General features: G+C 39.4%; 3 protein-coding genes across 3 annotated transcripts; 2 read left to right on the top strand and 1 right to left on the bottom strand.

Moving 5' to 3' along the window:
- Nucleotides 1–8: 8 nt before the first annotated feature.
- On the top strand, nt 9–13,724 carry LOC148843532 (Transducin/WD40 repeat-like superfamily protein). Its single transcript, XM_088957457.1, has 5 exons — nt 9–643; nt 10,446–10,515; nt 12,760–12,994; nt 13,169–13,242; nt 13,347–13,724. The coding sequence occupies exons 1-5, from the start codon at nt 9–11 to the stop codon at nt 13,398–13,400; spliced, it is 1,068 nt and encodes a 355-aa protein (XP_088813583.1). The 3' UTR covers nt 13,401–13,724.
- On the bottom strand, nt 13,223–21,785 carry LOC148843531 (DnaJ/Hsp40 cysteine-rich domain superfamily protein). Its single transcript, XM_088957458.1, has 3 exons — nt 21,066–21,785; nt 13,675–13,824; nt 13,223–13,572 (listed from the first exon to the last, which is right to left on the bottom strand). The coding sequence occupies exons 1-3, from the start codon at nt 21,303–21,305 to the stop codon at nt 13,495–13,497; spliced, it is 468 nt and encodes a 155-aa protein (XP_088813584.1). The 5' UTR covers nt 21,306–21,785; the 3' UTR covers nt 13,223–13,494.
- A 4,608-nt stretch (nt 21,786–26,393) lies between these two features.
- Nucleotides 26,394–27,613, top strand: LOC148843530 (VQ motif-containing protein 11-like). The gene has a single exon (XM_088956966.1). The coding sequence runs from the start codon at nt 26,813–26,815 to the stop codon at nt 27,377–27,379; it is 567 nt and encodes a 188-aa protein (XP_088813092.1). The 5' UTR covers nt 26,394–26,812; the 3' UTR covers nt 27,380–27,613.
- Nucleotides 27,614–27,986: the final 373 nt, after the last annotated feature.

The following is a 27,986-nucleotide window of genomic DNA, read 5'->3' as shown; positions in this document are numbered from 1 at the left end:
CCCTAACAATGGCGATGGTGGCCGAAGGTGTAGGGACACTGCAAATCCACAGAATCCCACAACCTAAATACATAGACGCCCTTCGCTGGCTTTCTCCCCTCTCTGCATTCGAGAGATTCGCTGTTCTTGCGCTCCACGACTCCGATTCCGATGTTTCCTCGATCGAGATTCAGGCCCTGAACCGCTCGAACCCATCAAACCTCCACCTTCAATCTTCGTGGGCATCTCCCGCCAGAATTTCGACCCTCAGAGTTTCTCAAATCCCTCAAAAACCTCTCGTCGCGGCATCCACCTATATGGGTTCTCTCCACTTCCTCTTCACTGACCCGGTCGATGCTTCTCTTGAATCGGAGCTCTCACTCGCTGAGAAGTCATTCCATGCTGGACCCATTTCGGGAATTGATTTGCAAGGTACTGGTTCTGAATGTGTTAGCGTGGGTGAAGATGGGAGGGTGAATTTAGTAACTATTGGGGATTCCAAATTGAATTACCGTCGGGTCTTCGATAGCCATGGGTTGGTGTCTTATACAGCAGTCAAGTGGGCTTCGCCAGCCGAGTTTGCGACTGGGGGCTTAGGATTCAGTCTTCAGTATTGGGATCAAAGGAAACCCGGTGGAGCAGTTTCTCAGTTCAAGGGCAACTGGTAAGAGTACTTCTATCGTGCTCTTTTTTTGAGTTGTTGAATTCACATGCTTTACTTTATGCAAACCATTAGTATATAAGTGATATCTCTCTATTTTCACTTCCTTTTCATCCTTCTGCTTGTTAGTTAATTAGAAGTTCTTTACAGGCAATGGTGATCATATTTCGATGAGTTCCTCATTATTTTATTTGATGTTGCTTTGGTCTTCATTATTGATCATGCATGTCTACCTTATTCTGCAACAATTCACAGGCATAAAAACTTCATTAGTCATTTTGTGAGTATGATCTTGGATGGGTTACACTTTCTGAAAGTCTTGTAAATCATAGAATCCAATTTTAGCTTCCAAGTTTGTTTCAGAGAATTTAATTGATAACTGATCCACTTTCTGATTGGATCATGGCTTAAAACCAACAGGGGTTAGATGTGTTATCTGTCCAGTCTCCCGAATTTTAATGGCCAATATAGTATGATCAATGGTACACTAGGTTGGTTGAGATTTGGATCATCTGGTTGCTAGAAGGGGTTATGACAGAATGACATATATAGTATGAGTAATGGTACACTGGTTTTACTTTCTAATTGAGAAACCGTCAGGTTTGCGATGAAGTGAGAAAATCTCAGCACAGGAAAGAGTTTGCAATAAGGTTGCAATGAAAGAAAATCATAGTTGTCAAATGTACTTCTCTGTTTTCCATGTATTAAATACAAGAGAGATTTGCATATTTATAAGTGACGGAAAGGCAGATTAGTTGCAATCTTGAATCCTGTACAGCTGTCTTGCCAGGTCAGCGTATTTTAGTTTTAACTACCTAACCGCCGTGTGTCCTTGCTAACACCCCCCCTCAAGTTGGAGTTTGGTACGCCCAACTTGGAACGAAGAAAATGGAATTAGTCTGCCCCGAGAGTTTTGGTGAACAAATCGGTAGTCTAGTATCTGGTAGAAAGATGTTGCAGTTGAATAGTCTTCTTTTGTACATATTCTTGGACAAAGTGACAGTCGATGTATGTGTTTCGTTCTTTCGCGAAACATAGGATTGGTGGCGATGTGTATGGCTGCTTGACTATCACAAAAGAGTTGGATGGGTTGTGTCAAGGAGAGTGTAAGGTCACAAAGAATATGTAGTAGCCAAATGAACTCGCTTGTGGCCATTGCCATTAGACCTGTTCATGGGCCGGGTGGCCCGACGGGCCGGTCCGGCCCGACCTGGCCCCCTGACGGGCTTGAACATGTTTATAGGTCCGCGGGCTTAAACTCAGGCCAAAAATCCCGACCCACAATAAATTCAAGCTAGGCTCGGGTTTTGTCAAAATAGCCCGGCCCGACCTAAAATTAGATTTAAAATGGGTTATGTGATTATGCCCATTTGAATAAATTTTTTGATTTAAGAATGTAAAACTATGTTTTAAAATATAAAAGAAAAGGAAAAGCCCATCTTGTAGGCCCATTGTTCATTTAAATAGGAAAAAAAACCATATGAATTTTTAATTCTAATTTGAATAGGGAAAATTGTAATTTTTTTTATTAGGTCGGGCTTCGGGCTCGGGCTCGATCCTAGCGTATTTCTATTAATGATGAGTAAAAGACCGGCCCGAGCTCGGCCCAGCTCGGCCTGGCCCATGAACAGGTCTAATTGCCATAGCCCGATATTCAGCTTCAGCAAACGAACGGGAGATTGTGGCTTGTTTCTTCGTCTTCCAAGAGAGGACAGATGTTCCCAACATAGTAACATATCTAGTTGTGGATTGACACGTTAAAGGACATGTGGCCCAATCTGAATCACAATAAGCATGAAGGGATAAAGCTGAAGAGGAAGAGAAGAAGATGACTTGTGTTGGATTAGTTTTAATGTATCGAACTATCCTCTTGGCGGCCTGCATCTGTTCCTCCCGTGGAGCATTTAGGAATTGTGAAAGCATATGGACTGGAAAGCTGAGTTCAGGCCGTGTAATGGTCAATTTAATGAGGCGGCCCACCAATCTTCTGTATTGTGAAGGGTCTTCTAGTAATGGGTTATCCATGTCTATGAATTGTCGTTGTTGTTCCATGGGATGTGAGACAGTATTAGATTCAATCATTCCAGTTTCAGTAATGATGTCCAAGGCATACTTGTGTTGACAAACAAAGATGCCTGAGTCTGTCCTCCAAGCCCAAAAAATACCGAAGTGGGCCTAGATCCTTGAGATGAAAGCATTCATTGAGGTGGGCTTTGAGGGCAGCAAATGAATTGGGTCATCGCCTGCAATGACCAAGTCATCAACATATAAAAGAACGGCAACGAAGGAATCTGGTTGAGTGGATGTGAAAAGAGAATAATCTGCCACTGACTGGGTGAATCAAAACTTACGAAGAGCAGCAACAAACTTCTCAAACCAGCAGCGGGATGCTTGTTTAAGTCCATACAAGGACTTTTGAAGTTTGTAGACTTTGTTCTTTGCTTGTTTAGGAAACCCCAAGGGAATGGACATGTATACTTCTTTTATCAAATCACCATGTAAGAAGGCATTATTGACATCTAGTTGGTGCAGAGCCCACCCTTTAATAGCAGCAAGGGCCAACAAGCAACACAGTGTTGTCAATTTTGCAACGGGTGCATATGTATCATGGTAGTCTTGTCCTTCAATTTGGTTGTATCCCATGGCTACGAGACAAGCTTTATATCGCTCGATTGTACCATTCGCCCGAAGTTTTAATTTGTAAACCCATTTGGAGCCGATGGGTTTCTTCCCAGGTGGTAGATCAACAATTGTCCATGTATGGTTATGTTTTAGAGCAGCAATTTCATCATCCATTGCTGTACACCAATTTGGATCCTTGATGGCTTGAGAATAAGAGGTTGGTTCTGAGGGCAGAGAAGCAGTAGCATTCAGGGTAGTCAAGGAAGTGAGAATGTTGCAAATGTAATTCATTAGGTGTGCGGGCTGTCATTTGTCACGGTAAGGTCGTGAGGGCTGAACACAGGTGTTGTGAACAGGACTGGATTCGGATGGCTCTGTGGTGGATATGTATTATGAACCTTCAATTAATGGATCTCTGTGGGTGGCTCTCCTGAATTGATGTCGGTAAGAGAAGTGCTAACGGGCTCTGAGATGGGACCAACATCAATTGAATTGTGATGGATTGCTGGATCAATGAAGGGATCATCATTTTGTGGTAAAGGGATGGCAATACCCGGATTGTTGTCTGATGGTGATGTGTGTTGCTGTTGAAAAGGGAAAACATCCTCATAGAATGACACATCTCGAGATGTAAGAACCTACTAGTTTCAAGGTTGTACACCTTGTACCCCTTTTGACCATAAGGGTAACCCACAAATATACAACAAGAAGCACATGGGGCGAATTTGTCCTTGTTGGGAGGTCGTTCTTGGGCATAGCATGGACACCCAAATGTACGGAAATGCTCATGACTAGGGGTTTTGTCAAGTAACATCTCATAGGGTGTTTTTCTTTGTAAAGGGACTGCAAGAAGGCAATTTATGATGTAGGCTGCAGTCAGAATGCATTCTCCCCAAAATGATATCGGCAGCGAAGCTTGGAACCACAATGATTTGGCCACCTAAAATAGGACTGCATGGGCCCTGATAGAAATTTTTCACCATTGTCAGATCTTACCACACGTACAACTGTATTGATATGTGTGCGCACCATATTACAGAATGAAACCAAGAGAGAGTATGTATCTGATTTGTGTTTCATAAGGAAAATCCAAGTTGTGTGGCTGAAGTCATCAACAATGGATAGGAAGTAACGAGCACCATCATGTGTTGGAGTGTGGTAGGGACACCAAATATCACAGTGGATCAGATCAAATGGAGCAGAGGCTCAAGACGCACTTATTGGGAATGGAGTGGGAGTTTGCTTGGCCCGTTCACATACGTCACATGCATGTTTTGGTGGAGTAATGTGATGAGTTACCGTTCACCTCGGAAGCCCCTTCAAGGGTGGCTTAACCTTCTGAAACAGAAGATGGGAGGGAAAGGGGAAAGGTAGGAAGAGAATGACTCAGAGAGAGAGATGAAAGGGATGTTCATTCACGCCACTTATTACATGATCAGGGCCTTATATAGCTGGCCTACATGCATGCAATCATGGAGAGAATATCTTATGGTGGCAGTGTAACTAACTCTGGGATGCTCTGTCGCGTGTCACGCTAGCCTCTCTGTCTTCTAGTGAAATATTGTTCGGTGGTGGCCCGCTTCACTCCTATAGTTGGGCTCGGAGGGAGTGTTTGGGTCCTAATAATTCCTCCCCCCTTAGCATTGACCTTGCCCTCAAGGTCTAGCTTTGGAAACCTCTCATTCAGCCTAAGATAAGGTTCCCAAGTGGCATCATCTGGAGGAAGCCCAACCCATTCTACCTTGGCTTTTGGCACAACCTGACCGCCTCGTCGAACCCAACGGAAATCCACAATTCTGATAGGCTCCGTGTCAATGTCCCCTTCTTCAGTGAATTGGGGTAAGTTGGGTGAGATAGGTGTATGATTTCCCATTGCCTTCTTAAGAAGTGAGATGTGAAACACTGGATGAAGCTTTGAGGTTGTAGGGAGGTCCAACAGATAAGCAACAAGGCCCACTCTCTCTAGAACCTTATAAGGCCCATAATACCTGGGTGCTAGCTTGTGCCAAGCTTGTCTTACTACTGAGATCTGGCGGTAAGGTTGGAGCTTAAGGTAAACGAAGTCACCCACCTGAAATTCTAACGGGCGGTGGTGAGTGTCATAGTGGGACTTCATTCGCTGTTGGGCTTTTGTCAAGTTGGACTTAAGCAATCTAAGAATCTTGTCTCTCGCAAGTAGGCGGGTCTCTACTTCTACCACCTTGGATGACCCATATTCATAAGGTAATATGGGGGGAGGTTCTCTACCATATAGAACTTTGAAGGGTGTCATTCCAACAACCGACTGATAAGTCGAGTTGTACCGGTATTTTGCCCACGGAAGCCAATGAGCCCACTGTCGAGGCTTTTCCCCTATGAAACATCTAAGGTAGGCTTCCAAGCAACGATTAAGAACTTCAGTCTGCCCATCAGTCTACGGGTGATAACTCGTGGAGGGGTGCAGTTGGATTCCTTGCAACCGAAAATATTCCTTCCAGAATGAACTCAAGAAAGCAGGGTCCCGATCTGAGACAATGGATCTTGGGGTTCCATGCAGCTTGGCGACGTCTCGGATGAAGATGTCAGCCACCATTGCTACGGTGTAAGGGTGAGGTAATGCAGAGAAATGGCTATACTTGGTGAGACGGTCAACCATTACCATGATAACCTCCTTTCTTGCAGAACGAGGAAGACCCGTGATGAAGTCCATGGAAAGGTCTTCCCACACTTGATCTGGAATCTTGAGAGGTTGTAGAAGGTCAGTGGGAGACTGTGACGAGTATTTCTGCTATTGGCAGGTTTGGCATTCGGATACATATTATAATACATCCTTACACATTCCTACCCAATGATAGTGGCTGTTGAGCCTCTTTAGGGTTCGTAGCACCCCTGAGTGCCCTCACAAGGCGGAGTCATGAAACAACCTTAGCAGTTCAGCTTTGTGGGCCGAATTCTGGGCAACAACAAACCGACCCCTAAAGAAAAGATCAGGCCCCACAACATGGTAGGCAGCAACTTGTGAAGGGTCTCACCTCCACTTTTCTCTAATGACCTGCAACTGCAGATCAAACTTGGCTTCTTGCCATATAGCTTCAAACAAAGGGAAGCTGGGCTAAGAGCAGGCCAGATGGGCTAACTCTTCTACTCGTGACAAGGCATCAGCTACTCTGTTTGCGGGCCCCGGCTTATATTCTATGAGGTAGTCAAAGCTCATCAGTTTACTAAGCCATTTTTGCTGCTGCGGGGTATGCACCCTTTGCTCTGCTATGTACTTCAAACTTCGTTGGTCTGTCCTAATAACAAATTGGCATCCCAATAGGTATGCATGCCACTTTTGCACTGCCATTACCACAACCATCATTTCTTTGACATAAGTGGACTAACTTTGGTGAGCTACTGAGAGAGCCTTGCTGAAATAAGCAATGGGCTGCCCATCAAGACGGCCCCTACTCCTACACCCGACGCATCACATTCTATTTCAAAGGCCACTATCATTGGGTAGTGAGGACTTAAGGGCTGGAAACTGCTGTCTTCAAGTCTTCAAAAGCCTGTTGGGCTTTATTAGTTCAACTGAAGGAATCCTTCTTTAATAGACGCGTTAGAGGGGTGCCCATAAGCCCATACCCCTTAATGAAGCGCCTATAATATCCGGTAAGCCCAAGAAAGCCCCGCAGAGCCTTTACAGTAGTGGGCTTGGGCCACTTCTGGATGGTGTCTACCTTTTCTGAGTCTGCCATGACCCGACCTGCAGCAACCACATGGCCTAAGTACTGAATTTGTCCTTGTCCAAAGGAACACTTTGTCATTTTGGCATGTAATTGGTGCCCCTTTAGAGTTGTGAGGGTGAGTTTCAGATGTTCCATATGTGTGTCCCAATCCCTGCTGTACACCGGAATATCATCGAAAAATACCAGAATAAATCGCCTTAGAAATGGCCTGAAGATGTCATTAATGAGGGCTTGAAAGGTGGAGGGGCGTTGGTGAGTCCAAAAGGCATAACCTAAAACTCATAATGGCCATCGTGGGTCCTAAAGGCCGTCTTGTGGATGTCAGCCTGGTGGACCTGAATCAGATGATACCCGGAGTTTGCAATAAGGTTGTCAGATGTACTTCTCTGTTTTCCATGTATTAAATACAAGAGAGATTTACATATTTATAAGTGGCGGGAAGGTAGATTAGTTGCAATCTTGAATCCTGTACAGCTGTCTTGTCAGGTCGGTGTATTTTAGTTTTAACTGCCTAACCGCTGTGTGTCCTTGCTAACACTAATACATGGCTGGTGAGTGATGTGCAGAATGACATGTTTACCCGACATGATCCCTATGTTACCTTGAAGCATGTGCCATAATGGATCGGGTCAGGTTGGGTTTGGTCCAGGTCAGAGTAGAGCCGGACCTGACCTGATAAGTAAATGTGCAGAACCAGTTCTGAACTGGAACTTATAGGGTCTGTAATCAGGACTATTGGGTTTGACCCAATAAGACCCAGTCATAATTGACAGGTATACGTTTAACCTGTAATTTGATAATAAACCTAGTTATTTGTAAAAGTGACACATTTGAACATCATTATATGATAATATTACAAGTCTATCCCGAGAAAGATACATAGTATTTTATGATGAAAGAGAAAAATAGGTATTAGACGGGGGCATCTTTGTAATGTACCATTATGCATATTCATTATTATATATACAATTATATATAGTCAGTTGGGTTTTAATTGGTTCAGAACAATGAAAGCTGATTCCCACTCAGTTATAATTAGGACACACATTACAGACCCAGATCCTATATAATTGGGTCAGTTCGGCTCAGGCTTGTCTGATCTGTTAACAGCCCTATAATATGGCACCCTTGTACAAGTATCCGGGTATCATATCCTGAACCTGGATGCACCATAAAAGCTATTTAGACTGCCAATTGTAATGACTAATCTTTCCTTTTGTTTTTTGCTTCTTGTTGTTTTTTCATTTCTTTTGTACTTAAAAACATCTTAAAGGCAATTGTCAAAATAAAAAAAAAACCAAAAAAACGCCTTAAGGCAGAATTGATCCAGCTAGATGTTTTCCTTAATTAGTCATGTTAGGACTATATTGTATCCACACTTTGACAAGGCAAAACCTATTGTATCCATGCTTTTTTGTTATCATATTAAGGTAACTGATAAAAAAATGAAGCGCCATTACTTGTCACTGGTTTAATATCAATGTTACCTCCAACCCACACCCCCAAGAGAAGGAATGGTATATTTGCTGCTTCATAAAATAAAATTGAGGAAAAGATCACGTTTTCCTTAAAGAAACTCGGTAGGCTTGATGTGTTTTATTATTTTTTTTTTGAAGATTATAACAAGATTTTGTTTTGAGATTACCCATAATTGGGTAGTTTATGTCTGGTCGATGAATCGGTGTTGTCCACTGGTGACTGCCTTATGGCTATGGGTGGGATAGTGGCTAATAATATTATTGGCCAGTGGATTTGACACTCTTGTCAAGAGTAAAGTCTGTATCAGATAAAAAGGGGGGGGGGGGGGGAGGGGGGAGCATGCCCCTACTAAATTTTCTCTTTATGAGTTTGTTGTCAACCCCAATCTGGTCTCTGGAGTTGGGGTTGTGTTTTGCCTTTTTCCTTAGCACACTTTATTCAGAGGGTAGATTAAGTAGTAAATGGTAATTATAAGCACCAAACTACCAATCCAAATTTCAGGCATAGAACATCCCCTCCCACCCCCTTCCCAAAAACAAAATAAGAAAAAGGAAAGATACACAAACAGAAGCAAAGAAAAGAAAAAAAGAAGCCATGTCATATGCATATTTTATTATTTAGGGGTCATTCTGTAACAGCTGAGGTGACTGAACTTAATGACATATTGCTTTGCCTTTTAGTGAATATTTTATTGAGCAGGTTGTGAGCTCCTTAGAAGCTGAAGTTAAAGTTAGGTAGGGGTAAGCATTCGGTTTATTTGGTTAAAAACCAAGGCAAAGAAACTGAAATTGTAAAAGAGAAAGCAAAACTGAACCGAATTTTTGATAAACTGGAATAACCAAAACCGAATTTTCAGTTTGGTTTTTGGTTAAAACTGATACTGAGTTTCATACACACACACACACACATATATATATATATATATAGGGAGAGAGAGAGAGAGAGAGAGAGAGAGAGAGAGAGAGAGATTAATATGAAAAAATGGGGGTGAGCCTTGGTGCAATGGTTGGGTTGCTCCATTGCGACCTGGGTGACCAGGGTTCAAATCTTGGAAACAGCCTCTCTGTATGTGCAAGGGTAAGGCTGTATACATCTGTCCCTCCCCCAGACCCCGCATTTGTGGGAGCCTTGTACACTGGACTGCTCTTTATATTACTATGGAAAAATCAATGCTGCAGGAAGGACATGATACTGGAAGGTCTTTGACCAATCAAATCCCTTCCTATGAATTTGATAAATAACCACCTGAATGGTTACCACTTTTTTGATACCTGTTGATTGGCTATTGGCTACCAGTTTTTCTGGTACCATCTCTCTCTCTCTCTCTCTCTCTCTCTCTCTATCTATCTATCTATCTATATATATATTGGTTAATTCATTTTTTCAGTTAACCGGATTTCCAATTTTGAAAACCGAAACTGAAAATTTTGGTTCAGTTTTTCATTTTTATCCAAATAATGCTTATGGCCTCAAATATTTTATTATTTAATTATTTTGTCCACTAAAAGAGACAGCAATAAGTCATTCAGTTCAGCCACTTTACAGCTGTTATCAGACAGACCTTTTAGTCGGTGACCTGGTAAGTGGTAACTTGTAAGCTTATCTTCCTCTCCCCTTAAGATACCTGAATACTTGTATAAGGGTGTTGTATCATGTTGAATACTTCAATTTTAGTTGAATTTTGTATCTGACACCATATCCAGTCGTACTCTCACCCCCCCCCCCCCCTAATATTAACCTGAATACCTACCTATACAAGGTTGTCATACATACACGTACACGAAATTACAACACTATTTGATAAGAGAGAAGGGAATCTTTTCTTAAGTTTAGTTGGCCTTGATATTATCCTTGTATAATATGCAGGTTTGTTGTTTCCTAAACACTCTTTTGCTTAACCTGTTTGTTTATGTTGGATTAGATGCTTATGCATCTTTCTATAGAATGTGCTTGTTATTTACTGTTATGATGTACATCAACTAATGATGTTGTTGCAGGGGTCGAGGGAATATGTCTGGAATTGTACACTCCATTGATATTCACCCATCACGAAAGCACATTCTTCTGGTAAGATGGCTGCCTACCTTAACTCATTCCTTTTTCTTATACAGAAAGTGGACTTGTCAACTTTTAGTTGATATATGCTACTTGTAATTAGGTACCTAAGGATTAATTGTGACAACTGTTCTTAAGGTGTAACCTATGACCATTACCCAATGTTGGTCTCAAGACTCCCAACCATTTGGGGTCTCAGGAGCAGTAGACTGGGTACGGTCCTAACCTTTGGCACTTCTCTGTACAAAGTGGCTGTCCTCATATTCAAACCTGTGTTATCTCGCTTGTGAACCTAGGATTTTACTATTACACCAAGTAATGGCCCCTTGTTTATGTGGAATCTGAGGATATATGATTGTCTTATCACCTTTCATCTCTACTTCCTCTGAGACACTACTGGGGTTATGTCAGTGGCTGACAATCATAAATGCTAGGCTTTACTGCTCAACAATTACAGTGCCCATTTAGGAGGGCTTTCACTCTGCTACTTTTGGCTTTGTCAGTGGGGCCCACTCTAAAAGCATACAAGTAATATTTGGTGAAAATTCAGAGAGCAAACTGATTATTATTCAGTCACTTGCATGGCTCTGCGTTCAAGCTTCTTTCAGTGGCTTCTTGAAAGCAACTCAACCAGAGCTTAAATATTTCCAAGGGCCAAAAACCACCAAGGTTTTTCAGCTGCCAATTGATGAAAATGGTTCAGAGCAATGTTTTTAAAACTGACCTGAAATGGTAAATCGCTTTTCTGTCTGGGTGGTGGGTCAGTGCAGAAAAAAAGTCAATGTCAAAATGGTCAACCCATGATGTCATAAATTCTAGAATAAAAATTTAAAAATAAAATTACAAAAAAAATTGCAGCAAAAATGTCTCTAATATTACATATTTTAGCATACTAAATTAAATAAGTGTTATAAATGAGAATTATTGTTATTAATGATGGAGATGTCTCAAATAAAAAAAATAAAGAATAAATGTCTTAACTCATGACCCACTGAGTCAAATGGGTCAGCAGCAATTCAGCTGACTGGGTCACCAGGTCATTGATTGAGTCAATGGTTTTTTACAGGTGATGGTTTGGGGGTGAAACAGTAACCAATTACTGAATGAGAATCAAAATGATGGTTTCCATAAAGAACTAATCATCTCTCTTATTTATTTTTTATTTTTATTTTTTGGAGCGGATGATATCATGAAGGATACTTTAAAATCTTGGGCTGACAAGTTTGAGTAACATAGGTTTGAGTCTGAGAGCAGCCACTTTGTTTAAAAAGATGCCAAAGGTTAGGTCTATATCCAGTCTGGACCATCATTAGGTATGGCCCTCTTACCATCCTAGGATAAGCTTATGAATGGATTTATTTATTTATTTTAACTTATGATAAATTTTATTGTGTTGTCCTAGAGCTGTGTTATGTGTAAGGGGCTAAGGGCTACATCTGATATTAGACTAAATAACTTCCCACCTAAACACTCCATAGTGATCTATGGAAATTGCTGCAACATAACTCAAATGTGAACAAACCAGTGATAAAGCGACACATCACAGTGACGTCTTTAATGTTGTTGAAGTACACCTTGTGTAACGTGAACCAATGAAAAGTAAATAAACCATGTGACTCCTCTAACTTGATTGATTGAGAATTTGATTTAACATGCAACCATAGTTAGACTCCTAATTTAGCCACATAATGTTTAGAAATTGGTTATACAATCAGGTAAATTTGATTTGTAGGTTTTACATCACATGAAGGGAGATTGAATTTTAATAGGAAGCCCAATCTGCCAGTATTAGTGCCCATTTGGGATGGTTTTCACGCAGCGGCTTCTGGCATCGAAAGAGCCAAGAAACCCGAAAATCATCAAGCCTTGTGTGGTAAAAATCTGGAAAGTTGATAAAAAGTTACCATAAGCCAAAGAATTGACTTTCTGATGAAGCTATCATAGGTAGCTTATCAGAAGCAGCTCAGTCAACACAGCTCAATAACTGCAGAAGCCCTCCCAAACAGGCTAAAATTAGGTTTACTGTCGGCTTTCCAAACACCACTCCATATCATTTTCTTCTCCAGACTGATTTAGCCCACCCTTGATGGATATTTTGTAATGATCATATTGTTGATATTTCATATTTTGGTGATTTATGTTTGTCTTCCAAACAAGAATGACTGTTGGTTAATAAACGTTCTTCATGAAAAGCCCATGCATCTTTTTCCCGTTTTATTCCTGTTTATTTATTTATTTGTTTTGGAGCTTGTTAAGGCAGGAGGCTCCTCTGGTACTGTATTTGCCTGGGACCTTCGGTGGCAAAAACAGCCAGTTCTGCTCTCTGGGATTGTACCAGGCGAAACAGTAGTTTCCCCCTCCGAAAGTGAGGTTTGGGAAGTCCAGTTTGATTGTTACATGCAGTCTGCAACCATTGGTAACATCTCATCTGGCCAAATCTTACCTGTTATGATGTGCTCAGAAGATGGGATTCTTGCTGTTATTAAACAAGGTATGGGTCTCTATATGCTTTGATGCTTTGTTGAGGATTATATGTTACTTTAAATGGTGAATCGTTATCAATTTGAAGCAGTAGTTCATTGGTCTTATCTCAATTGATTGCTTTATAATTTAATAGTTCTTGATCATGTAAGGTAGAACTGAATGGATTTGTCTAATCCTACAGGTGAGCAACCCATGGAGATTCTGGCAGAACCCTGTGCCATCAACAGCTTCGACATTGATAAACAAAACCCATCTGTAAGTGGAAAATATTAATTATTGGGTTGAAACTATATTTGTGTTATGAACATGAAATATTATAAAACTAGAATTTATGTTTGACCACCTGACATGTGATACAGGATTTGCTTTGTAGTTTGGAGTGGGAATCCATAGTCATCTTATCAAGACAATGATGTTGCGATGAGGAAACCAGATCAATTCAAGATGGATCCTGTCACTCTTTGGCAGCTTTATTCGTTATAACTATAGAACTGCAAACCATTGCTGCTACTTTAGGATGGGAGGGTGTCCCAACCACTTGGCGCGGAAGCCTGTTCCTTTACAGTCAGAGCAGCACATCGATCCCTTCAAGGATGAAAAAAAGTTTTATGTTCAGAGAATGTTGCATTAAATTGTTTTAAACTAAGGAGACGAATACTGGAGAGGTCAAAGTGCATTTTTGTTTACCTTTCCAGCACATATAATGCAGCTGGTGTTCTTTGAAGGCACTTCACAAAGCATATTGTCTCCAATGATGAAGAAGCCTGTTCCTCCACACCATTTGCATTCAACATGCCCTTTTGAATTGCATGAAGAACAAGCAATTGGTCTTGGTTGCTGCAAGCATCATGAACTGATAAATATTATGTTCTAAGGGGTAGAGAGATGATTACGATTTAGAAGGCCAAAACAATAGTTCAATCGCAAGAAAGAGAGGTTTTCTGAAGGGTAACATGATGCATCGCATGCAAGGGTACCTTACCATTTCAGTTACCTATCAAATCCAATTCATTAGTAAGGAACCTGTTGGATTAGCAGATAGTTGGGTGCCTAGAACACATCAGCAACGTACCCCATCTTGAACTGACAGTCCTAGTAGTCCACCTGTCAAGGCTTTGAGCTTTTTCTTGGAAAATTGTGCTAAAAATAGGTCTATTTTAGTGCTTAGGAGGCAACTGGAAAGATTTCCACAAGATTGATGTGAGCATTTGAGGCCCTTTGAGCTTCAACCTAAAGCTGGCACCTGCAAACTGCTGTAATGTTCGTCTACCTCGCCTCTAGTTCCCTAGATATATGGAGATTAGATCACGGTAGAACCTTCCAAATTCCAACAAGATGGGCGAATCGGGCAACTTAGCATCTTCACAAGCCCCAAAGGCCAATTTAATACTAAGGGCTTGTGTTGATATCAAATCTCAAGAAAAAGAGTAACGTACCAAAATAACTCATTTTTAATAAGATGTCGAGTTTTTAACTTCCAGCTGAACCCAACCCAACCACCCTAAAAAAATGGGCTTCCAACTGTCTGTACAAGAAATAAATAACCATGACTATGTGAAATGTTGCACCAACCAAAGATGAAACCCCATTCTGAAGTCAAATTAATTGAATTAAAATCCAATAGACTCATAAGAGGAAGGATTTATCCTTCTCAATTTTGACTGGTTTTAACTTTCAAAGATGCAAAATGAAATAGGCCCATTAACCTTGTGCTTTTCTTTTTTATTTGGTGGAATAAACTTTCAATGATAGGAAAGAATAAACGCATATAGTCCAATTTGTTTCAGGCTTTCTACATTGCATCTAGACTTTAATCATTTTATATTCAGACAGTTCAGGGAAATCTCACTTACAACGCAATTTTCATACATAAAACAAAACCAAGCTTCATTAAAATAAAACATCTAATGCTACAAACATGTATTTTTTAAAACTGACGCATACATTGAGTTTCAAAAAGTACCCACAAGAGAAGGCTTCAACTCAGACATACACTAGATTTTGGGTTCTCAACCATGCGGATATGTGGTATCTCGGGTCTTTCAAACTTGTTCTCTAAACAAAACAACTATCAAATCCATTCGCTTTGTATTTAACCTGATGAAAGATGCACATGCACTAGATTTTTCTTGTTTTTCTTTTTTCTATGTTTTAGACATCCGAATTGAAGTTAATGATCAGTCCTCCTGGTCAGCACATCTTGCTTCCTATTTTTATTGCTTGTTTCTCTCCTCAACCTGCTGCTAAGATATTTTCTTGTACACCACAGTCCAATCCTAAATAAAGTCATATTTTTCTTCCACACAGTAATCATATTTGAGGTCGCACAATATCTTGTCTCAAGTGCTTAACCCTCACTGTTGGGAAAAAAAAAAAACAAAACAAAACCAAGAGCATTGAGGAAAAAAGAAAAATATAAGAAAGATGAGTCGGCTACCACATTTAGTATGCTATGAAAACCCTTGCTGGAAACCATGATTGACCTATACTTGTATCTATTACTTCACAAGTAAAGCAACAATTACCAATATTATCCTGTTCTTGTTTAGTACGGATTTCTAATCCTGATTAAATATTGATAATAGCACCTGAATTTATGCATCCCTAGCCTATAATTCTAAAAGTTTATTCTCATATTACAAAGCCAAATCTGATAATTTGGAAAGAACCCTACATCTCACATTCAAAATACCAAATTGGGAACTATAGGGGAAACATAACTAGCAGTTCAAGACATAATATAAAAGAACGAAGAAGAAACAGAACTTGAGGGGGAATAAGAGTTTTAATGTAGACTAGTCAGGTAGTTCCAATTTTCAGTGTTTCTTGCTCAAAATCACAAAAAAAAAGTATATAAAATAATAAAATAAATGAAATAAACAAAAAAACTAAAATATAAGAAACATCGATAATGGAAGGATGAAAATGTTTACAAGTATAACTCGCATTAGTATTTTCAAGAAATGACTACTCATTGGAAAATAAAGAGGATGCACATCAGACGGTATACAATCAGATTTATAAAAAAGCACAGCCATACAGAACCGCTCTTCATCCATCAAAATCTCATAAAGGTATACAGTTCTCACTGTTCGAATAGGTCTTTCTATATCCATTCCAGCTAGGCTATCAGCAACAGAATCAACTTACATCAGTTTAGATAGACCATAGTCCATTAAGACATGTAGAGGCCATGAAAGTCGAAAATACCACCACATAGCCTGTTTGATTATATACGGTGAAGTCCATGACATGATTACACATTTATCAGTTGCTAATCTTTACAAATTCCTTAAAGCTTCACAAGAGGCATTATACTCTTTCATAATGGCATAGAACATACCACTTTTCATATTATAACCATCAGCAGCAGTAACAGTGATAACAACATTAGAACTTTATCCCTTTTATATTCACTGCACTTCATCCAAATCATTTGGACTCCAGCAAAGAAATATTTTCCTTTCATTCTGTTCTATACAACATCATATCTTTCTTCAAATCTTTTCCCACTACTTCAACCCAGTTAATTGACTTTTTCTTATCTTGTAAAAAACTTCAGCTAGCACCAAGTTATCCCTCACCAAAGCTGCCATTGAAGGGCCATTACCCAATGCTTGCCCTAGCTATCCAGGGTCTTGGGAGAGGTGGACTGGATATGGACTTAATTTGTTACACAAAGTGGATGCTCTCAGATTTGAACCCTCGTATACTTAGCCTGATAATTTACCATTACACCGAGCAATGACCCCTTCACCAAATTTGTCATTCTCATCACTAAATGGTCATGATCAAACATCTTGGTAATCCCCTACCTAAATTGCCTTACCTGTTTACTCTTGCCACTTATCCATCTCAATATCCTTATTTCAGAGATGCTCATTCTATGGACATCTTGTCCCCCGACTGTTCAATTCCGTGCTTCATAAGGCACATCTTTTTTTTTTTTTTTTGAAATGGTAACTTTCATTCAAACAAAAAAGTAACGATCTACATGAGAATGCAAGGGCTTCAAAAAACACAAAAGCCCACTCAAGAAGGATAACTGTTAGCACTATACAAAAAATCCCTTCCCAACCCAGCTTTAGCAAAAGCATCTGTTTGACAATTCAAAATCCTAGGGATCCATCTAAAGCTGCAACTAAAGAAGCTGCAATATCATTGATTTCATTAAGGAGATGAGCCATCCTCCAAGGAACAGCATTTAGCATTTTGGCCAAGCCAATTCCATTTCTAGAATCTCCTTCGGCTATAACAGAGTTGAAATGCAGAGAAAAGCCAAAATACTTCCATTTAGAGTTGGGGAGGATAATTTATTCAAAAATTTCTTTTGTTTCTCTCTTCCCATAGACTCCACATGGTGCATTGAACAGAAGCCTCCCAAAAACTCTAGCCTCCTTTTTTTTTTTTTTGATCAATAACACTTTCATTAATTCATCAATAGAAGATTTACAAAAGAAAGACAAACACGCTTATCTTCCAAGAGCAACACAGAACCTCAAGAAAAGGAAAAAAGAAAGAAAACACACTAAAGTTACAGCTTGGCCCAAAAAAGTGAATCCCTTTCTGCCCCTTGTTTAGCTAAACCGTCAGCTAGAGAATTAGCCGATCTTTTAACCCAACGTATCTTAACTTCCATCTCCCGCACCAGCCACTTGAATTTCCTCATCTCATTATTGTACTTCCATAAGCCATTGTGATCTTTAAGCAACCACCCTATCACCACCTCTGAATCCCCTTCAATTAAGAGTTTCCTCTTCCATAACTACAAAGATCTCAGCTCTAAGGGAGTCACCCACTCCAATTGGGCCTGAGAACATGGCAGAAATGACCCTATTTTCATCCCTAAAAACACCCCAAATCCCCGATTGTCCCGGATTTCCCCTGCTACACCCATCAAAGTTTAGTTTCACGAATCCACTAGGTGGAGGGGTCCAAGCCACACTCATTACTGACTTAGTTTGTGTGCAACTTGCAATTTCACCCCACTTCCTCAACATGTCATCCACAGTGTAATCTGTGAAAAGCTCCAAAGATTTCAGCCACTGTACCGCCCTAATATGAATGATAGCCCTCAGATCTGCTGCTCCTCTCTGAGCTTCTAAGAATATCCTGGAGTTTCTTTCTTCCCAAAGTGTCCAACATACTGCAGCCTTTAGTCCTCTCCACATTGTCCTTCCCCTTTTTATCCGCCACCTGAAAAAAGAAGGGAAAAAAAGGCCCTGCAAGTCTGATGGGGGATTCCAACAACAACCAAATAGGGACAAAGCCCATTCCCAAATTGACCTCGCAAAAAGGCAAGACACCAGTAGGTGAAAACCAGTCTCCCCATCCGCTTTACAAAGAACACATCACTGAGGTGACAAACAAGTATTGGGTCTCTTCTTTTGGAGTAAATCACCAGTGTTGATTCTTTCCAGATAGGCTTCCCAACAAAAACTACCAACCCTAGGAGGTATTACTCTGCACCAAACCTCATCAACAGGAAAAGGAGGGAAGGTAAGACTAGTGGACGGACTTAAGACTTTGAAGAAAGAAGCACAAGTAAAAATGCCATTGGGAGGTGTCCAAATTCTAGAGTCCGCCCTAGTGGGGTCTAAGACAACGTTATCAAGAATTGCAATAAGGCTCAAAATAATGTCAAAGTCTGAGTCCCTCAAATCCCTTCTTAGACCCAAGTTCCACCCAATCCCAGAAATGAAAGAGGACGGGGTGGTAAAAGATGAGATTGGCTCATTTTTCAAATCAGAAAGAGCAAACAAAGAAGGAAACCGATCTTTTAGAGGGGCGCTCCCCACCCAGGTTTGTTCCCAAAATTTTATGGAGTTACCGGAATTCAAATCATACCTGATATTAGGGGAGAAAACTGGTAGTAGGTCATGAATGACTTTCCAAGGAGAATTGCTTGTAGTCCTAGCTCTGATTCCAGCGTCCCATCCATTATGCTCCAGCCCATGAATACTTGCCACTATTCTAGCCCAAAACTCTAGCCTCCTTTCCCCAATTTCCATCATTCCATTGAAGAATAAAGTCACAAACTGAATTGAAAGGGACCCAATGGAAGCTGCAATCATAAAACAAATTGAGCAGGAATTGCCAAACACTACATTGCAATTAATTAGATGGTGACCAATAGATTCACTGTCTTCACAAAACAGGGGGATAAACAAAGATGGCCAAGCCTTTTCTTCCACATGATATCCAAGGTATTCAGCCTACCACAATCTGTCCCCCAGAGGAAAAAGGAGAATCTAGGAGGAGCTGTAGAAGACCATATCCTTCCGTTCGGGAAAGAAGAGGGAAAAGACCCAGCAACTAAGCTGTAAAACAATGATTTAGTGGAGAACAAACCAACTTATAAAATTTTTCCTTCAGTTTCATTGGTGATTAGCACATGTCACAGTCGCATACCACTGTGGAAGGATGCCACTAATGCTAAGCCTGTCAATTAGTTGAATCTGGCCCTGATTCGAGGTACATCCACCCCACCTATAAGGAATAGACAGACCTTGTCCCAACCCAGATCCTAAGGGTCTGTAAGTATCTATGTATCTATCTAAAAAGTAAACTTTATTACTTATTGGGCTTATCAGATCTGACCCAGTAAGAGCTGATTATAACTAAAAGGCCTAATTCCTGGTAAATTTTATTAACAAGCCTTATAAATTGAATTAAAAAAATGGTAATATAATAAAAAACCTGTAAAGAGAAAAGACAAGTAAACATATTATTAGAAAATCTTACATGTAAGGAAGAGACAAATACAAAGGTAGGGAGTATCTTTGTCATCTATATACTAATTATATATTATATAGTATTATAATTAACACAAACACTTTGTCACATTAGGGCCTTATCAGTTTCAGAAAGGTCAGACCTGGTCTCACCTTCTGATTTTTGCCACCTAGACAGGTGCCTTTTTATATAAGCCATGGTGATCAGCCATTGGAACAAGGAGTTGACCTAGACCCTGTATAATAGGATCAGATCAATTTGGGGGACCCATTAATATGTCTAGCCTTTTTTTTTCTTTTCTCCATTGACAGGTATGGCTAATTCATCCAACGAATGACAACATCGTGGACCTTATCCATCTATATCTCTCACTATGGGTAACCAAATCAAGAACAAAGATAAATATCTCTCCCAGCTGTCAATTAAAACTAAGACCTGCTCATTTTCATTTTTTTTTCTAAAGTTTCAGCCCATGCATTTGGTTTTCCCAATTTGTTTGTTTGGATCTTAAATAACCTCTGCTGTTTCAGTTTGCACTTACCTGCTATTACATCTCATCATTTACACCTATTTTATCAACATACAACATATACCAGGAGTGACAATATGTATCTTTTTTAGTCCTTCACCACACGTGCTTACATGCACGAAGATTAAATTACTGATAGATGGCTTTATGATCTCAATGTGCTTGCTTTCTTACTGCTACTTTTTGTCATGACTTGTTGAGAATTTCTGCAGCAAAATTTTCTACTTCAAACAAAAAAGGGTGCACATTGTTTAAGGATTACTACCATCATTCCAATGTCATGTTCCACCAGGTTTTTCCTGATCCCAGGTATCCATCATACCAATCTGACATTGTTTCAGCTTGCCATTCATCTGCAATATTTCCTAATGATTCCATCTCTATCACTCAATCAGCCTATTTGGATGTAGTAGCCATACGTTGCACATCTCACCTAGTTGGTGCTTTCTCCCTAAATACTTCTTGAAACTGAATTTTCAATTCAAACATAACATATGCTCTCCTGAAATTTTCTTTTTTCCTAATAGTCTTCTTTCAAATTGTAGTTCAGAATTTAACCAAACAATCAACGACCAGATTCACTTCCTACCGGGATCTCAAAATTGTAAGAAACCCAGTTGTATAAAATACATAGCAAAATATTTCTATATGGCTTCTTCCAACCCCTTCAACTAATCAAATAGTTTTACCATAGAATCAATAACCAAATCTCTTTAACTTCAAGCCATTTCTAATAAAAAATAATAAATAAATCACTAAATTAAAGCTGACAAATCAAATCCTTATAATTTAGACCGTACAAAGGAAGGAATACCTGAGAGATTAACCATGCCTGCTCCATACGCTTGGCGAAGTTGGAAGAACTTTCATAAGAATCCACTATGGATGCTCTAACACCAAAATCCCCATGACTCATCAATCTTCCACTATTTCCACCACTGCTACGATAAGGCATCATACCCATATCGATTCGAATCTTTCTATGTTCAATCAAATTGTTTTTGTTCACAGCTCTCGCCAAAATTACAGGTCTGCCGCACGAGCAGCTCGACATTTCGATTCTCTCCTAACAAATTAAGGGTTGCCGTGTTCTGTTTCTGCTTCTGCTTGTGCTTCTATTCTTGTGCACGCAAATGCAGATATGAGAGAGAGAGAGAGAGATGGTGGGCGGGGATTGCCGCTCGTTTTTGCTTTGTTCTTTTCTTGTATGTTGTGGAGCAAACCTCTTTCCAATATAACTCAAAAAATTAGGTTGTGTTTGGATAAAATTCTACTTTTGTGTTTCTAAAAAGCCCAAAAGTAGAATCCTGCTTTTTTGCGTGTAAAACGAGTTTATATTCTTTTTTTACAATTTTTACTTTATATAGCACAAAAAAAAGCCCATAACACTTTTCTTACAACTTTTATTTTGTAAAACACAAAAGTATTTTATAAAAATTTATCCAAACAGCACCCTAACCCTTATTTTAATTCTTCAGAGATAAGTATGATGGCTGATGAGTGATGAGCAGTCAATTGGTTACAAATTTGCCACAGGTTTGTTGAAAAAATCATCACATTCTATGGGCGTCAACTTTCGGGTTTGGGCCGGATTCATCTTTATCTGGAATATATCCTATTTCCCATATTGTCGTGTTCCGACCCAGTATTAAACAAGAGGTTCCAGACCCGAACCCACTAAGAAGCTGTCCGGATCTGGTGCACCAAATCAGAAAGTAGGGTTTAGTAATTACTAATTAGTAATGCCTTTTCTGTTTGTAGTGCTTTTCCGTTTTTTCAAAGTCCAAAAGTACAAATTTCTTTTTTTTTTTTTTTGAAAGTATGGATGTCCTTAAATGTTTATTATTTGCTTATTGGGTCTAAATTTAAACCTGATTCCAAACAGACCTTAAATCTGTGGAGGTAATTGCCCAGTTGAAATGGTTGGAACCATAAAATTAAAAATAAGCAGAAAAAATCTAAAAATTAAATTTCAAAATGAAAAAACACTAGATAAAAGTAAAAAAGTTTTAAGTATAGGAATATCATTTTCAAGTACAAATCTAGAACAAGTCAAAGGTTTTTTTTTTTTTTTTTGGAGAATTGACTAGAACAGCTAGAATGATTGCTGACGATTTTAACCTATTAATTGTTGGGTTTGATTTGGTTTCGTTTTCAAACCAAACAGGAGTGTCAAACCAACCAACTGATTAGTTGGATTGGTTGATTTAGAGGGTCAATGGGGTTCTGAATCAGACCTAGAACCAGTTCTTTTTTCTTTCTATTTCTTACTTTTCATTTAATGTTACAACTCGGTTGACAGAAGATTTCAAACAACACAAACGTTTGGTTAATGATCAGAAGCTTTGGTTATTATATCAAACAACTTTAAAATAACCACACAACAACCTTTGAAACGAAAATTTATTTCCAATGGAGTTCAATCAACAATATATTTTCATTGTCTGGCCTTTGATCGCCATTAAAAGTTACATGACATCACGGGCTTTGTGAGGTTGGACGTTGGCGATGTCGGCCATGCCGGTCAGCGGCTTCAACGGAGTTAAACCGTTGCGTAGACCAGGTCATTCTTGAAACGTTGTCCAAAAGATTAGCTACGCAAAGGTTGCATGGCTTTGACCCTTTGATCCATCACCAACCACATTTGGAGCCAGTTATTGTTCTAAAAGGCCCATGGGCCAGAAGTGGATGTAGCTGAATGGGCCTATTTCCAGTTTTTCTCATCTGGTTAATGGGTTATGGCCCATGCTTCCCATTAGATTGAATATGGTCCAAAGGATAAAGTACCAGCTGTACCTAAATGGGTCAGAGATTTAGGCCCAGCCCAGCAGGCCTACGGTTGGGTGATCAATATTCTCCTGCTTTCCACACTTCATGCACGTATTGTCATGAGCCCAATTTTCCTCTTTAGACACAACAATCTCGGATTCACATTTCTGAAAAGAAAAACAATTCGATCACATTTTCGGTGTCCTTGGGCCTCATTTCTTTGCGACGCAATTTCACTTGCACGTGTGCAAAAGTATAGTAGTGCAAATTCTGGTTTACTTTTGCAGCTGAAGTAGAACAAAACCTGAATCCAAATTGAAGAGGAATTTGCACTAGAGCAAAATCTGATTGAAGTGAAATGTCTCCCTGTGTCAGGTTTAGATGTTCCTGCATTTTTTTTATCCTATATTTCTTGATTCCTGAACTATGTAAAGAGGCGAGGTTGGCATTATGACTACTTCATAGTACATATTTAATATACTTACCAGCTGCACTGTACTTGTAGGCTAGAAATAAAGATGAATTGATTTCTTATCCATCAAGGTTTTAAATTTTGAGTGTCATGTGGCTTCTGGGTTGCTGAGATTCTAAGTCATTTGATTGTGATTTGAGTTACTACTAACCCTAAACCATCAAGAACAATTTCCAGCAGATAATGAAGAGCAATTGCAGATTTTCTTAGAACTTGTTAACAATCACCAACCTCTCCAAAGTGCTTTTAGAAGCTATACTGACTCGATTGATGATTTTTTTTTTTTTTGCAAATCTCAGATGGTGTTCTTATTGTGATATTTTGCACAAAAGAATATTATTCAACTATGATTTATCATATGTAAATAACATACATAAATAACAGATAAGAGCTAGCAGTCAACTCATCAAGATCATGGATTATCTTTTAGTAGGGTAATGGTTCATGCATCTCTTTAGAGGACTTATCCTCAATTCATTCATCACACTTTCATTTGCATAATCCTGTTTGAACATTGTTTTAGAAGAAAAAGAAAGGCAAAAAAAAAGTAGAAATGAATAAAGCTCAAAAGCAAGGCATAATCAGCAAGAAAGGGAAAAAAAAGGCAAAATGAAAGCATTCTTTATAACAATGGGCTCATTCAATTCTCATCCTTCATTATTAAGAAAAATTCATATTCTTCCTGAATTGCAGTAATTTCCTGCAGCCACCTAGAAAGGATCCAAAAAAAAAATACCATTCTTATTGACTTTGGAGGCCATTGACACACAGCTGGAGGAATCTGGAGGGAATTGTTCTGAATGTAACTCCATTAAAAAGTTACAAGATTTCTGCATACATGCTATTTAATTAGTTTGTTGCATCCAAATTTGTGAACAGTCTGGTTCAATTACCTGGTAGGTAGGTTGATTTACATGTTAATTTACCAAAAACTATTGACCTTGGAAAATTACTTTTTCTCATTTTGAATTCCAAACCAAAAGAAGAAGATGGTATTTCCTTTTAAATGGGGTGGTGTAATTTTTTATTTAAGTTTCCAATACTTCCATTTTTTCCCCAAATTTTAGTTGGGTTTGGGCCAACCCAATTTAAATCCCAGGGTCTTTTGGGTTGGATAATCTAACTCCAGGCTGGGAGCTTACCAGACCCAACCCATTTCCACCCTCTAATTTATGTCAATCGAAAAATAGATTGAAACCCAAGACAGGTGGGCTAGCTACACTTAATTGGTTATTGACACAACTGTAGGGTACATGACTTGGACAAAGTTTTCCTGTAAAATGTAGAATTTAGTATGACTAGGTATCTGTTTGAATTAATCAAGTGTAGATGAAAGTGCAAGTTATGAGCTGGAGTACTTCTCTCTTCTGGATTTCCAACTCTCTTTAAGTTGCTTAAACTGTTGAAATAATAAAGTGCAGAACATTTATTCCCTTAGAGACCTGAAACCAGAATCCAGAAGAGAGAACAAAAGTGAGATGCTTAATTGAGTTTGAGCTTTGATCCTGGTATTACATCTATGCAACAGTAAAAGTCTTTATAATGGGATACTCCATGATTTCTATTCTAGTGGCCAAATTGGATCTGAGTCATAAAAGGACCAATGTATAAAGATGTTGCCGTCGACGACGATCAGACCGCTAATGCTGGAAAATGAGCATGAGCTTTATCTTCAATGGATTCTCTTTTGAGATGCTACCAAAAAAAGGAAATTTTCTCTAGAGGAAGATGGAAAGGAGATACTCTGTGTAAGACACATTGGTTCTCAAAGAAATGATTGCTAGTGAGACATACTGCAGCATGTCTAAAGCATGGATTCTCTGAATCAACTATGGAGGACACTTCAGAAAGACTTGTGAATTTATGGGGACCAGATTTTGATATTCGATAGAACTATAAGCAGGGCACTTGTCAAGGTGGCAGTACAGTCACATATATTCTCAGCACTATCATGTCTTCGTGTTGGCGACCGATCGGCTGGATGCCTTCTTAGGGCTTTCAATCAGTTGCTCACCTTGAAGAAGGTTGAATCAAGGTTCAAAGTATCGATACTCTTTGGTACGAAAAAATTTGCATATCAAGAGTTTCAATTAATCGAAACTCTTTTTTTATTGTTTTTTATTTAATAATTCGTCGGTGGATATATTATAGCATCTATTATCTTTTAAAACCAACCTATATGAAATATATCAATGACCCTGAAAATTGATATGTATCAATACGTTGCAATATTTTGAACCTTGGGCTGAACATGATTCAAACAAGGACCACACAATATGCATGATCAATTGGTAGCTAACCAAATGAGAACATAGTGAAGGTTTTGGTAGAGACATATATGCCTATGAAAAATAGCTTTTGACCACAAATGCTTAATCTACGTACATGCATTAAGAGAATTGAACAGTTTCTGGCCAAATTAAACCTACCGAGAAGAAGATAAGCTAATATAAATTCCTATCCATGATTAGGTTGATTATTTAAAACCATTGGGCTTAATATCAAATATTATATCAGTTAAAGAAGCTTTTAATGTGAGACTTTGTCTGGCTAGGGCATCAATTAGGCCTACAGGCACTGAGCTCTAAGCCCATGATTTCAGATCTTGAGAACAAAAAGAACCCACATACAGTGCCTAGTGACCAATTCAAGTGAACTCCAAATTCTCCTCGTAAAACATATTGGATCATTTCCCTATTAAAAAAAGGAAAAGAAACCCATTACTTCTAAGGCCAAGCTCTGTGATGGGATTCAAAAATAAGAAAGAACCCAAAATATGTGAGAGGTAGAGACCTCGTGCAACCCACGCAACCTTCTCTAATACATTATTAGCAACTTTGATTATTATAATGATACAAGCTTAAGCAACCCATCACTTCACTACTACAAATTTATACAAATATAAATCAAACATGAACTAATAGCATTCAACCTTTTTCCAAAAGTCCATACATCTCATCACGTTAGTGATTAGTCTCCAACTTCTCCCCAACCTTCTCACCCTTAAATTCCCAAAACCACCCTTGTCCCCACCATTCCCTCTCTCTCTCTCTCTCTCTTCTCTATCATGAAAATCAAACCTCTCTGAACACTTCTCACACATTAATCTCTCTCTCTCTCTCTAAGTCCATTAACTAGTTGCTCTCTCTATATATAAACAAGTGGTCTTATCTGTTCGTCTCTCACTTGATAATGCAGCCATGAAAATTCTCTCTTTCCATCCATAGAATAACCCACTAAAACACAAACACATACACACACTCTCTCTCTTAGGGTTTCTTCTGTATTCAGTTTTCATTTCTCTCACACTTACTACTTGGATGGAGAAGCACATAAACAATATGGGATCTTCTTCGGCGATGGCAGCAACACCAACAACGTTTGTGCAAGCAGACGCGCACACGTTCAGGGAGCTCGTGCAGAAGCTAACAGGAGCCAGCGAAGACGATTCAGAGAAGCTACCCATCACAGTTCCGGCGAGATTCTCGGCAAGATCGCCGAATTCTAGCGACGTCGTGGGGCCTCGTCGGCCAGCGTTCAAGCTCCACGAGAGGAGACAGAACATGAGGAAGCTGGAAATCAAGTTGAGTCTCACTTCACTCCGGAACTCAACCGCGCTGTCTCCGAGACAGAACCACCTGCTGGTGTCACCGATTTCGAGCCCGGTCACCCCACTGAGCCCCGACCCACTTTTCTCCGGCCACTTCCCAGGCTCTGGAAGCGAGTCTCCGTCGTCTCCGGCGGTGTCGGAGGAGGAAAAGGCAATAGCAGGGAAGGGGTTTTACTTGCACCCATCACCGTTGAGCACTCCAAGAGGGTCAGAGCCGCCCGAGCTTCTACCTTTGTTTCCGTTGTCTTCTCCCAAACAACAATCTCGGGATCCGTAAAAAGCTTCAAACAACGGTAGGTACGACGGAGGATTTTTCGGGTTCATCTTCTTTTCTATAATGTTTTTGTTCTTCTGCCATTTTTGGTGGGTTCGACGATCAGTCCAAAAACCCAATTTCTCGTTCTGGGTTTCTGTGTTTGATCTGCTCTTAGTTCGAGAGAACCTTAACGAAGATGTACTCATCATCTTTACTTTTGGAATTCGAACTGATTTTCCTCGAATTTGCTTCCAATGAGCGATCCAAGTAAATCATCTAATTAGCTTCTAGCCGATCGATTTATTATTAAAAATTTATTTTTTATACAAATCAAACGAATTCAGGAAGCATAAACCACACACTATTGGCTTTTCACTTTTCAGATTTCTCTATTTGTATTTTCGTCGAAGCAGTTCCAACTTCCAAATAGCTCTCAAATCCAGCTTATAATTGAAAATTTTCAGTTTTTAGTAATAAAAAAAATCTGAGAGATGACATCGCGAGAAATTTAGGGATATTTTGGTCATTTAAAAATACCTGACTGGGTCAATTAATATTTGTCCCTTCGCCTTCTTTTTCTGGAAGAGTAATGAAACCGTTGAAGAAAGCCTTCAAACGCTTCTACGTT

The sequence above is a fragment of the Nelumbo lutea genome, chromosome 8 (genome assembly GCF_056320005.1).
Source record: "Nelumbo lutea isolate HS-2025 chromosome 8, American lotus-T2T, whole genome shotgun sequence".
NCBI classification, from domain to species: Eukaryota; Viridiplantae; Streptophyta; class Magnoliopsida; order Proteales; family Nelumbonaceae; genus Nelumbo; species Nelumbo lutea.
The sequence above is the reverse complement of the archived record's forward strand: the minus strand, read 5'-3'. Positions and strand labels throughout refer to the sequence as shown.

Bases quoted from the DNA above. Each gene is read 5' to 3' on its own strand.
- LOC148843532 (XM_088957457.1), top strand. From the start codon at position 9: ATGGCGATGGTGGCCGAAGGTGTAGGGACACTGCAAATCCACAGAATC. The intron at 644-10,445 runs GTAAGAGTACTT...ATGTTGTTGCAG, and splicing joins TCTCAGTTCAAGGGCAACTG to GGGTCGAGGGAATATGTCTG. The intron at 10,516-12,759 runs GTAAGATGGCTG...GAGCTTGTTAAG, and splicing joins CACGAAAGCACATTCTTCTG to GCAGGAGGCTCCTCTGGTAC.
- LOC148843531 (XM_088957458.1), bottom strand. From the start codon at position 21,305: ATGTCGAGCTGCTCGTGCGGCAGACCTGTAATTTTGGCGAGAGCTGTG. The intron at 13,825-21,065 runs GTATTCCTTCCT...TGATGCTTGCAG, and splicing joins AGGCATGGTTAATCTCTCAG to CAACCAAGACCAATTGCTTG. The intron at 13,573-13,674 runs GTAAACAAAAAT...TCATCCTTGAAG, and splicing joins GCATTATATGTGCTGGAAAG to GGATCGATGTGCTGCTCTGA.
- LOC148843530 (XM_088956966.1), top strand. From the start codon at position 26,813: ATGGAGAAGCACATAAACAATATGGGATCTTCTTCGGCGATGGCAGCA.